Source organism: Ornithodoros turicata, chromosome 6 (genome assembly GCF_037126465.1).
Source record: "Ornithodoros turicata isolate Travis chromosome 6, ASM3712646v1, whole genome shotgun sequence".
Classification (NCBI taxonomy): Eukaryota; Metazoa; Arthropoda; class Arachnida; order Ixodida; family Argasidae; genus Ornithodoros; species Ornithodoros turicata.
Window position 1 is genome coordinate 69,253,194 of NC_088206.1, and position 12,995 is coordinate 69,266,188.

The window sequence follows — 12,995 nt, forward strand, 5'->3', positions numbered from 1 at the left end:
TCTCAATTAATGGATTTATTGGAGGACTATCGCATAAATGACCAACAGACAAGTACAATCAATCCCCAATCAATCCCCCCTTATCAGATCTTCCTGCCTATGCCGATCTTATGAGTGGTAGTCCTCAAATACATCTATTAATGGGGGTACAAAATTGCGGCATACGTCTCTTGGCATATCCTTTGCTGCGTTTTTTTTTAAAGATGTGCTCGTTTCTTTTTCTTTCCGCCATGATTCTACCACTGTTGCGTCCCATTAGCTGCGTCGTCGTCGTCGTCATACGTCAGATGGGGCAACCAATTGGGAACAACGAGTCTCTATCGTCAGTGAGGTAACGACAGGAAGTATGACGTCCCAAAGCCAATGACAGACGTGAGATACAAGAACGTAGAATCGCTCGTGTCGCTTTGCACGAGGCGTGACCATAACACTGTGGACCGTACTGTCGTTCTAAGTTTACCCGCCAGGTGTCTGCACGGCTGGGCTCCTTTATTTGCAGAAAGGTGTCAATGCTAGGAGCTTTTGTGAATAGTCTTTCCTTTTTGATACATTGTGTGGTCGTTGTAGAGGATTACGTGCCTGGCTCGGACTTGTATACATGGATGTCTTACAAATGGTTCCTGGCGCCGCACTCGAAGACACGGTTCCTAAGGCGTGGTCGTCGGGGACAGACTGGAAGTCACGGGCACCTGCGTTGTGGTCCCAGGGAAATGGCTAGACGACTGCGTTGTTGTGGGCGGTGTAGTAGGCTTCGTCAATGACTGCAGGTCTGCTAGGCAGACACACTTTCCAGCTATGCAGACCCCGTGGAACCAGCTGGAGAGACAGTCGAGCCTCTGTTGTTGGAAGCAGCAAAAGTATGAATGATGATGATTCACTTTCTGACAGGTTGTGCACAGACGCTGGCCAGGACAACGTGGAACTATTTTCGGGAATGTGTAGACACTAATTTTATTGCCATAGAAACCGTTATAACTTCAACAAGTAGATGGCTGTAGCATACCTTGCAATGCCAAAAGTCTGGCTTTGGCTTGCCGAAAATGTTTTTGCAGAAAATATCCAGTATCTTGGAATGCTGGAAACAAACAGAGCAAGAATGGTAAGACTGTATGAGTGATAATGCTCCACAAATATGGCGAACGTTTTGGCATAAAAAAATAATTGAAATTATTTGTATGTCCCCTTCTAGTCTGGCTTCTTTTGGTACTTTTCTAAACCACAGTGTCCATCGCATAAAATACTAGAAACCAAATTAGTCAGTCAAGGTCACAAGTCGAAGCAAACTTACCGCATTTTGGGTAACTTGTGTCTGAATTCAAATGTAATGCGTCATTACTGTTGTAGCGTTTAACGCGAACTTTTAATGCGTTAGCATTAGGAGTGTCAAAGTGGAAAAAGCTGTGTGTGCGTGTGTGTGTGAAGCCTCACCGAGGCAGAGGTAGTAGAAGTGGAGATGTAAAGGGTAGATATGAAATTGAAGCAAGATAGTAAGTATTAGTATTATTATTAGTAGTAGTATTAGTTATATTAATATATTCATTATCTGATAGTGCTTGTTGTATTATTAGTTCACACCCCCCTCATGTAACACCCCTCGCGGGCATTTGAGGTATTCGCATAAATAAATAAAAATAAAAAAATAGTAAAAGGTTGCCAAGTTGTTGAAGGTAATTAAGCGTGATTAAAGCAAGAAAGTTTAGTATATTTAATAAGAGAAAGATTAAGTGAAATTAAACATTACCGAAGGTAACCGCACGTTACTGGAGGTAATTAAATGTAATTAACGGTAATTAACGTCCATTACATGGAAATGGCGGGTGATTAAAGCAAGCAAACGTAATTAAAGAAAATTAAACGAAATTCAAGATGACCTCATGTAACCTGCGGTTACCTTCGGTAATTAGAGTGATTGAAAGTAATTCAGGCTAATTAAAGGTTAATTAAATGGACTTACATATGGTATTCGAAAGTGTCGAACTGGAAGTCAAGTATAAACCGGAAGTCATGTTAGATAGGAAGTGGATACCCGGAAGTCAAGTATAGACCGGAAGTTTCACCAAAAAATTCCACAAATGTCTTTGGGTCACCAATGCAAAAGCCGATAAATTTTAAGATGATGAATGGAGAGCATGGAGAGATGAAAGAGAGATGAATGGATAGCCGAGAAAAGGCGTTTAATGCTAACGCATTTCTCTCGCATTTACCAGTAAATCGCCACTACCTTTTTTTTTTTTTTAGGCAGCTTGGTACTGTGACTTCCGAAGAGCGAGTAAGTTTGCTGAAATATTTAAAAAAAAACTTAACATACACAGATTCGTTGCAGCGAAAACCTCCAGCACACGTAGACCACAACACGCTTGAACGAAATGGGGCTTTCTGCCATGCGCGAAACCCTACGGGGATAATGGGAGCGGGGGAAATAGGCCGGGTGTTTCGCACGATTGTATCTCATTACGGCCGAAGTCTCATTACGGCCGATGTCTCAATACGGCCGAAAGTCTCAATACGGCCGATAATCCTTTAATCCCCAAGTGTCTCATTACGGCCAAAGTCTCAACACGGCCGAAGGCAGTCTCATTACGGCCGAAGATGTCTCATAACGGCCAAATGTGAATATGTGTATTGTAACCTGCATTGATATGCAATGTCGCAGCCAGGTATGGATATATATTCAGCAGGGTATAAGGCATGCACTGTGCCCTTAGGGCCCTTATTATATTTATATACACATATTGCGAGACAAACGGTATGTTATCATACCACAGCACAATGCAACATATTGTGTAATGTGTACTCCCACAAGGTAGTGTTGATGTTGCTGTGAAGCAGGCTACTATGTGGAGTTAGCTACTTGTAGAGAGCTAGATGAATATTGGCTTTGTTGTGACGCTTTTGGAGCCATCCTACAGTCACTGGCCAAGACGGAACACCTATCTCAGTCGATGTCAGTTTATTTCCATTCGCCTTACAATTGTACAATTCTTGCTTCTGGAATGAATAAACCTGCAAGAAGCGAAGAGCAACCATGAATAGGCTAGAATATTAAAAAACAAACAAAAAGGAAACAAGCATTTGTCTCTACATGGCTGGTTTTAATGTGCACAAGCTGCACATGTGTTGATACGTGTCTGTTATTTCATACAAGGTTAACATAAATCTTCATCTAGACAAAAGAATGACAAGCCTTAAAAATGTGACTTCCAGGTAAACACAGAGCATGACCATGATATGAATATAGGTTCAGTAGTTCATTCCCTTAATGGAAACATGTGAATATCAAATAGTGATACATTACAATTCATGAAATGATGCATGCATAACTTTCCATTTCTGGTTTCTTTTTTAGAAAGGTAGTGCACGAATGTTAATTCGTGCACTACTACAAAATTTCTCACTTCACAACAGAACCTTATGATGATCTTAACAGCTCACCTCTTCGGCCAGGACTCCCTGGGCAGCAACATCCTATTAACCATGTTGTTTTTCTTTTTCGGAATCCTCCGTGCAGCCACATACCATGCCTGGAATGGAAAACCGGCTATAAATAACAATGTATTTGAATGACTTCCTCTTGAAGTATTTATTCTAATCAGATATGCTTTTGTGCCTAGTATGGTGCGCGAAGGCACATAAGTACAACATTTGCAGACGTTCGACGTAAGCAGTTCAAGGAGATCAATTCAAGTACGCCGACTTGCGCTTTTATTTTTGAAGAAATACGACGACAAATTTTAACAAATGAAATATGTCTCACAATGATACGAGTAAATGCTGCTGTACGGTGATGCATTATCGGTATCTTATCGTCTTCGAATAAATTTGTTGTTCCTAAACGCGCAACCAACTAGAAACGGCGCAAACCTACGAACGGATACCGAGTTACATCTATTACAGGCACTTCAGCTGTTTTGATTAATTTAAATTACTCTTATGAGAATCCAACTATGTGTGGACAGCACACTACTAAGACAGGCAATCTACGAAAGCATTACTCACCAGAATTCCTGCTTGACTTGGTCTTGGTCAACACTGCGCGATATACGTTGGGGCTGTGGCGATTCATTCAACTCGATTTTTACCGGAACAACAGGCGCTGCTCGAAAGACAACGACGGAAAATAGAGAGCCGCTATAAAGTCTGCTAATTTGCACATTACAGCACTACAAATCGATATATGAACACGTCGTAAACAGCAACCACTCGCTCACACAAGAAACGAGGTACCCAACGTTGCTAGACACCATACGAACTCCAAAGTGAGAGTAGCAAAACAACAAGATATCAAAACACGAAAGGAAGAGTATTGATCCCCCTCCCTTCTATAGCATGCAAAACGTGATTTGCGCTGAGATGAACATATATGTTCATGACGCGAGTAATTTTCACTTTTCACTGATCCAAAGGAGGTCACGTGGGATTGCTTGACGGTTGCGAAATTAACAGCAATGAAAATGGCGAAACGAAACTTGTGAATCGTGCATTTGCTCTTCATGGTAGCTGCCAGAAAATCGAATCAAACTTATGGGACACTGGATTACAGGTATGTTGGCATCTTTTTCATTCCTGCATATCATTTCACATTACACTATACGTGAATACATGGTGTCATGTCTCACGATGCTGGGGAAGCAGTTGCATGGGGAAGTGTGCATGGTTGTAGACTTTTAATTTTTGATCGCGTAATCGAAATATCGGCACCTTTCGCATTGTGGCTTGCATGTGACCAACCAAGTGCTGTTCCCTTATTAGCGCTTCCTGCAAACGACAAAACGAAACATGTGGGAATGTATATTTTTGATTACTCATATATAACAAGAAAATGTATCGTTTTCAGGTTGCTGCCACTACTCCATGTGCCCGCAATTGTCTTGCGTGTATGATTACACTAACGACGTCGCCCACCACGGCGGAAGTGTTTTGCGTACACGCGTTTCAGCATGAAGCCTGCAGGTAACATCTGATGCTTACCCTTCGGGTGTTCTGAATTTACATATTGTAGCTTAGAGGAATTCCAAATGCCCAGAGTGACACACACTTATAACATTGTGACATCAGTGCAGTGGCATAAGCCCTAATGTAGTGCCCCACGAAAATGAACGAGGGGCAGTGGTTTATCCAGAATCCCAAGCACGAGAGGGGTGTTGGAAAAAATTGTGGGGGGAGGTCATCATTATAGTTACGTTATTACAGCCTAACATATCATTACAGACGTATCTGAAGCTGAAATCACAAGGGCACCCCCTGTAGGGGGTGCACAGGCAAAAAAGTTAGGGGGGTGTAGGGGTCTGGGTAAAGCACTGACGAGGGGGACTCCTCCACCCCATGTCAAGCCTCATAAAGCACCTCCTGAAATATTTTCCTGGCTATGCAGCTGCATCACACTAAACACACTAAGCACACTAAACACTTGGTGCAATACCGCTTTAGGACCAACTGCTTGCGGCATTCTTTTTTCCCCAAAACCATTGATAACTGGAATGGCTTGCCACAGGTAGCTATTGACTGCGGCACTCTCACTTCTTTTGTAGCATGCATCACTGAACTCCTTCGGGAGCCATGATTATGTCCATCCTTTTGTCTTGTATTTATTTTATTTTCAGTGCATTTATTTCCTCTTGCTACCTATTTAGTATATGGATAGTGCACAGCCCTCGGTTGTTTTTGTAATTTAGAGATGTAGTTTAGTGTTGTATTTGTATGTCCCTCCTTCTATGGCGCTTGCGCCAGAAGTATTATAAATAAATAAAATAAAAATCATTATGACGTAATTGTCATTGTTGTCCATAATTCTTGAATATGTTTTGAATATATGGAAAAAAAGTCTGCTTGACAGCATATGTCTCATGGTCATCATCAAACGAAAGCATATGTCATTTTGTTCTGTGCCTTATGTACTTTTTTTAAATTTCAGGTGGACGTAAATTGTAGAAGGCAGCTAGTGGGGGAGAAGATCATGGTCATAGGTCATGTGGCTCCTGGAGCTCCCAGTGGTCTCCCTTGTGGAGTACTTTTCAGAACACGCACACAGTTCGCTCACTGAACCAACGAGTAGGATGTTGCTTGAATACTGAGAGAAAATGGCGTAAATATCGTGTGACACATATGACAATAAAAACATTTTTCATGAGGGATGCATGAAACACTGTCGCAATATTGTGTGCATGAACCATTGTGTGTGACACAAGCCGTGGGGGCACACCGCCTTGGACACATTTTGGGAAGCATAAAACACAGTATATACACAGCTAATATGGTGGATGCTTCTTTTTTCTTTTTGGCCGTTATGAGACATCTTCGGCCGTAATGAGACTACCTTCGGCCGTATTGAGACTTTGGCCGTAACGAGACACTTGGGGATTAAAGGATTTTCGGCCGTAATGAGACTTTCGGCCGTAATGAGACTTGGGCCGTAATGAGACTTCGGCCGTAATGAGATGTTACCTTTCGCACTCGGGAGAATCGGTACGGGGAACGTAGAAAACCTTACCTGCGGTTCGAGGCTGTACTCAGTGCTGACAAGCTGACCCGTCGCATTTTCCAGCCTGCAACAAGCTGACACATATCCAATTGTCATGCACACACTTTTTTTACCTCTATACTCAGCTGTTCTGCATTACACCACACTGACGTAGCCTTTTTGCCAAACGCCATAGAGCAAACACATGAGCGAGTTGATAATGTGGAGAGGGCAAGCATATTGTCGTGCCGGTCCGCACGGTCAACCCCTATTTTAGTGACTCTATAAGCACGGTGTCCTCGGCATGTTGACGTTCTTTTTTTTTCTTCTTCTTCTTTTTCGTGTCATCTCGGCGTAATAGTTGGGCCATCAACCGGAAATCATCGAGGTTCCAATGTGCGAGTTCCATCACTGTCGTTTCGGGAACAGCTTTCATTTTCCTTTCTCTTTTTCTGTTCTCTTCTTTCTTTCATCTTTTCTTTCTTCTTCTTTTTTTTTTTACTTTTAATAATAATAATAATTGGGTGTTTACGTCGCGAGACAACTGAGTTTTTTTTTTTTTTTACACCAGTGACTTTAATGTTATGTGGCCCTGCGCGTCGTACGTACCTCGTTACTAGGTTAACATTATTCTCTAGCACGGAAAAATAGTGCTACGTGAAGCCGACTGTGTAATCGCGACCTATGTGTTTCGAACAGATTTTGTAGAACAGAACTTTCAGTATGAGTTTTTTTCTAGTTTATAATTAGTCATGTTGGTTGTTCACACTTATTAAAGTATTCCTTATCTTTCACCTCATTAGTGCAGCGTCCTTGCCGCTCTACACAACCAAGGTCACTTAGTATCCTTCCGCCACAAAGACAATTACAGTCGACCCCCGTTTATCCTAACTTGACCGTTCCCAGCTAAAATATCCTGATTAGGGGGCAACCGGATGAGCGAAACACGATACTTTGAGATGTCCAGGAGGCCCGTATTTATTTCGTAATGCACTAGCCATGAGACTATCCATACTCATTTATGCAAGATCACTACAATCACAAAGTTGTCGTATGCTCTTATAGTTATGGCTCTAAGTTGGGGAACATTATTCTTTTGCTCGAACAACGCTAATTCAGTTCTGAGTGCATTTCGGGACTCTTGGTGTGTCACCCCACGTGGTCCTTCAGTGTCGTCATCTGATTCACGGCTGTCGTCATTGGGTGCGTTAAGTACGCGCACCCGGGAGTGGGAGACCCCGAGCCGCTCTTCGCGCTCCAGTGTCATTTGGGTGCATGGAAGCAGACGACAAGAGGCCCCCGGGTGCTTGAGATTTTTCGTGACGTACTTCCTGTTGAGCGGCGGCAGGACGACCTCTGACGTGTGGGTTCGGAACCAAATACGGACTTTCTATGTTACCCAGTGCTCCAATTTCAGAAAAACTGTAATATTTTTATAACCGTTATCATGTTCTTTTTCCTTTTTTTTTATTAGTGGACACTTATTTCACACAGATATCGGGGGTTATTCGCGGGAAATGCGGTGCTTTAATGCAGACACCTTCATGCCGAGCAGTCATCTTCACAGTCTCCTATATGGTATCTGTTACAACTTACAAATACCCATATTTTCCATTTCATTTGCTGCTGCAAGGAAAAGTATTCCCAAACGCCGTCGTCTATTCGAACTTTGCTATAGATTCAAACTAAGCCAAGGTTGTCCTCCGTCTGTGCACTGCATGGGCAGACAACGAGAAGCGGCATCAACGGGCGAGCAGTGTAGCGCTCCGAAGTCGCTTTTCGCTGTTTAGTGGCCGCTCCGGGTGTCTCATACCCCAATTTTGGGTGCGCCAAAAGAGGGGCGCCCTCATCGCAACCGACAATATCAACGACGTCTCGACGACGAGCGAGCGAGCGCAACGAGGTTGGCCGATTGCGCCCGGCGACGCTGCACGGGCTACGCTGTCTGTCGTTAGAGTATAGTTGGAGTATAAACAGCCCTTAGCGATATGGCACACGTTTCATCATATCCGTCCACACCGAGATACTCGAGATCCGCTGGGGACTTTCAGACTCACTTTAACTTTCGGCCTGCTGAAGGACATTCCTTCCAGCTTCAAAGGACTGGACTGATGGTCAACAGCCCCGCATGGGTACAGTGAGAAAGGGGGAAATCCTTGAAGCAGAGTAAAGAGTAGTTGAGTTCATTCTACCCTCAAGGTTGTCACCCCCGCTGGAAAAAAATGTGGGTCGCACGCTGGCTCCGACACGAAACCGGATAAGTGAACCAGGTTGTCATATACTTTTCCATACTAGTTCCTGGAAATTCTTGTCCGGATCCGGAAGCTGGAACCCGGATAAATGAAGATAGAATGCGTGGACTGAAATCTTCTCCAACGATCATCTCCAACGATTTTTATCCGGATAGCGCCGGATCTGGATAAGTGAAGCCCGGATAAATGGGGGTCGACTTATTAATAGTGTCTTTCTAGCGGGAGGATATTACACGACAATGATAACATTCGGAGTTACGAAACCGAAACTAAAGTCCGTACTAATATTTTGCCACCTCACCTATTATGGAGTAGATCAAGAGGACTCCGAAGCTGATCTGCATCTTGTAGAAGCTGCAGTAACGTTTTCCCGCTACTCGCTAGCTTTGACTTGCGGCTAGTATTGTAGTTTGTATTAGTGGAAGAAAGTTCCAGAGGTCGTTCGTGTTCCTCCATATTTATGATCGCTGTCAGCTGAACGTTACACCATATGCAGCGTGCTGAAGAAGCAGAAACTCGGCATGTGCGTGCTCAAAAGTCACGTGGAAGTAGGTCAGCCTAATCAGCGGCTTCTCAGCTGGCATTTCTTTTTTTCTACTTTCTTCTTCCGCACACAATATGTGGTAGGCGTGAAAATGTAGGAAAACTACAGCGTTCATCGAAGGTGCCAAAGTCCGACCATTGAAGCCAACCACAGACGCCTTAAAGTGTCATGGCGGACTAAAAAAATGTATTTATTTGATTTCATAGTCAACCTCGTTCGGAGGCTTTTGTACGCAAAATATATAAATGACGCCAGTGAACATTTTCCATATAAGTACCTGCGAAACATCATAGTTTCGGATTCTCTCAGAGTAGGTGACGTCACGAAGAGCCCTGGCGTGCTGCTCTCTCTACAAGCAACAGCGGCCGCGTCTCCGCTCTCAGCTCCACGTTGGAAGACTGTCAGCAGCGGTGGTGACGAAAACGGAAATCGACCTGCGAGGAACGATGATTCCAGACGACTGGCAGATTCCGCACACTATATGACGTCACGCTGCACAACAACTTTTTTACGAGACGATGACTGTGGAGTTCCATCTCCAGGGGCGATGCTCTACCCCATTGCTGGTGGTGATGCGGGGAATGAAATAATAAGCCCCTTCACGATAAGGATCGAAGTACTATGGTGTCCAGAAAGGTGAAGATAGCCTTGAGGGCAGAGCGTTGGTGGGGTGGGTGTGGCCAGGGACCAAGCAATTTGGTGAGAGAGAGGGGGCGAGAAGGGATCCGGAGAGTACGGTTCGGGAAGGTTGGTAGTGTGGACAATGGAGAAGAATGTGCTCTAGATCAATGGCGTAGCCACGGGGGGGCTAGGGGGGGCTCGAGCCCCCCCTACCTGCCACGACGGACCCACGCAAATCGCGCAAATCCGAGGAGAAAATAATATATGGGGGGGGGGGACAGTGTGACGATCGCTAAAGTTCTTACAGTTCATGGCGTCTATCTAATCGGCACTCTTGAATGGTTTTCAGAGTATGAGCTTTTCAAAATCCTTCCGATCTCGTGACACCCCCTCATTGGACATCACTGCGTCATCGTATTGTGAACGCCCAAATCAACCGCATTTTGCGGTGTGCACAAGTATATTGTGTGTTGTCGCACCCAGGATCAGCGGGGGGGGGGGGGGGTTTCATATCGAGCCCCCCTACCTTGGCGGTCTGGCTACGCCACTGCTCTAGATCTTCTACAGCACCGCAGAGGGCTGCAGTGGGGAGAGTCACCTTGCCTGAAGCGGTAACGCCACTGTGCTGTGAAAGCCACATCGAGGCGAATTCGATGAACTAAAGCTAGAAATTCATTTTATGATACTTCGGTGCCAAGTACAGAAACAGTATACCTTGGAGGAACACGGTGTGACACACGAATATAGTAATGGCATCAATTTGGTAATGAGCAATTTATAATTCCATACTCTCTCCACACTGTGGACCACTACTTATAGATAGGGCCTGACTTTTTCGGGTTTTATTTTTGACCAAATTCGGGGGTAAATATCGGGTGATATTTTTCATTCGAAAATTCGGGTGTATTCGGGTTAAATCCCGTTACGGCATATTCGGGTCGTCGGGAATTAGGGTGATTTTTTTTTAAATAAAAACTTGTCTTAACATGGAACTAATGTTTAGCAATGGTATCAAAATTTATTTTAATGCACGCTTTTGGGTGTGCCACAAACGACCCAGATGTTTTCGGGTATATTCGGGTTAAACCCGAATTTTACAGATTTCGTTCGGGGGGTAAATATCGGGCGGATACGGGTTTAACCCTAAAAAGTCAGGCCCTACTTATAGATTGTCCAACAACTTCGCAAAAAAAGAAAAAGAAAATCGCAACTTATCCACTTTCCTGAATCCCCATTTCCCCATTTGAGCTTAACTTCTTCATCGGCTTGTGTTCATGAACTTAGAGGAAGAAGACAATGTCGTTTCGACCACGTGTTTTTTTCAAATACTTAGAACACCATCATAAAACCGTTAGAAGAAGAAGAAGTTAATACCATTTTGTCCACCGAGGCTGTTATCGTTGGCGAGCCTCCGAGCGTTGCAACCTTGGGTCTGATCCTGTATTCAGCTAACTTTGTCGTATCGGGTCACTGAAGACTACACAATGTGTAAGATATTCCATTGTAAACTGTTTCCTGTTTCAACGATATAGTTGTGGCCGTAATTACGTGATGTGTTACGGTTAAACGTAGGTTATGTGGATCTAAGAGTGTCGGGTTTTTGAATGACGTTCAGTTGCTTTACCGCGTTTCAGTGAGGTTAATTAGACAAATTAATTACGAGTAAGCGCTATTTATAATAAGTACTTTGCTTACTTAATAGTACTTAATAAGTACTAATGTTACTTTTTTTTCAGGTGCAGTTATATTTACTGTGTCGTGGACGCTTGTTGTTGTTAAATGCGTGTGCAAAGCGGTTTGGTTTTGCTGAATGACTGAGTCTCGAAAGTTATTCATGCGCCGATTTTACTTATTATTGAACTTAGCTGAAATAATCGTTTGGTGCAAATATTCAAAATTTTGACATATGTAGTTCGTAGAAGAGTTCGTACTTCGAGAACAACTCTCAACGACTACTTGGAGAGACTATACTTTGCGACTAATTACTAAGCAGCGCTCCATAATTTTGCATCTTCGCAGCGTTACGCGTGCTTCGGACCATTTAGGAGGATTACACCCAACAGAGTCGGAACAGGGTTGTGAGGTTCTTCCTACTATAACGGTTCCTTGAAATGTGTAATGTTATTTTTGATAAACTTCGTGGTAGCAACAAATAACGTGTACAGTGAACCCTCGTTAATATGACCCCCGATAATCTGACATACCCGCTTTACGACCATACTCCTGGGGAACAATGCAGTGAAAGATCTGCAAATCCCTCCCGTTAATATGACAGTTCCGCATTATGACCAAAATTTTCGGGAACGACCATGGTCATAATAACGAGGGTTCACTGTATACGCAAAACCACTGCTAACCACAGGGCCGGAAGTTTGACTTCGCACCATCCATCCATTTTGGAAAATAGCTCATTAACTAATTTTGTAACCATTTATTAACATCGATTTCGATCCCGCCGTGTGGTTGGTGCAGCGTGGAACAAAGGTGTACGGAACACCAGAGTGTCGCATTTCTCCGTTTAAGTGACAACGTATACGTAGGGAGTGAGTAGGAACGGATATTAGCACGTTAATACACCAGTGCCGTGTTTCGTAAACTTTTGTCCACGGGTGTACAATATTGCCTTAGTTACGTTTAATAAACATCAGTCATTATACATCATTCCTCTGTCACCACCTCATCATTGAAGTTCATTGAAATTTCCAGCTGATGAAATGTCGACGCCCCCCGTCAAGCCTTCCGCTTACAACCGTAAGTGCCTAGCAACTAGTACTTTATCGATACATTACTTTGTATTAATATACTCCCATTTATTGCGTCTTATATAGGCTTGAAGAACCGGGTGGCGAACTTGTTCTCTCAAGGTACATAAAACTTATATTTTCGTTGTAGTTCTCTAATCTGCATTGTATCCAAATGAAACCTTAAGTAACATGAGTTTTGTTACGTTTTATATTGCAAGGTGATAAGTAAGTACGCTGCACTCTACAGCGATTCTCGATATAGCGATAACGATAATAGAACGATATCAATTCGATCCCAGTTAGATGACGTCTGTTTATCACTCGCTTCGTTGTTTCCGTGATCCTCCTATAATTGATTGATTAATAGGTGTTGCATA

At 43.4% G+C, this 12,995-nt stretch overlaps 1 protein-coding gene and 1 long non-coding RNA gene across 3 annotated transcripts; one reads left to right on the plus strand and one right to left on the minus strand.

The window, feature by feature from the left end:
• Window positions 1-443: 443 nt before the first annotated feature.
• LOC135398283 (uncharacterized) lies at window positions 444-9,112 on the minus strand. 2 transcript variants are annotated; one of them, XM_064629702.1, is made up of 4 exons: window positions 9,011-9,112; window positions 6,488-6,552; window positions 1,004-1,075; window positions 444-836 (listed from the first exon to the last, which is right to left on the minus strand). In XM_064629702.1, the coding sequence occupies exons 1-4, from the start codon at window positions 9,051-9,053 to the stop codon at window positions 648-650; spliced, it is 369 nt and encodes a 122-aa protein (XP_064485772.1). In that variant the 5' UTR covers window positions 9,054-9,112; the 3' UTR covers window positions 444-647. The 2 variants fall into 2 exon arrangements, with proteins under 2 accessions (XP_064485772.1, XP_064485773.1); XM_064629703.1 differs by having other exon boundaries at window positions 835-922.
• Window positions 9,113-11,199: 2,087 nt separating this feature from the next.
• Window positions 11,200-12,740, plus strand: LOC135398284 (uncharacterized). Its single transcript, XR_010424061.1, has 3 exons — window positions 11,200-11,362; window positions 12,581-12,625; window positions 12,703-12,740. It is a non-coding gene; the product is annotated as an uncharacterized LOC135398284 (long non-coding RNA).
• Window positions 12,741-12,995: the final 255 nt, after the last annotated feature.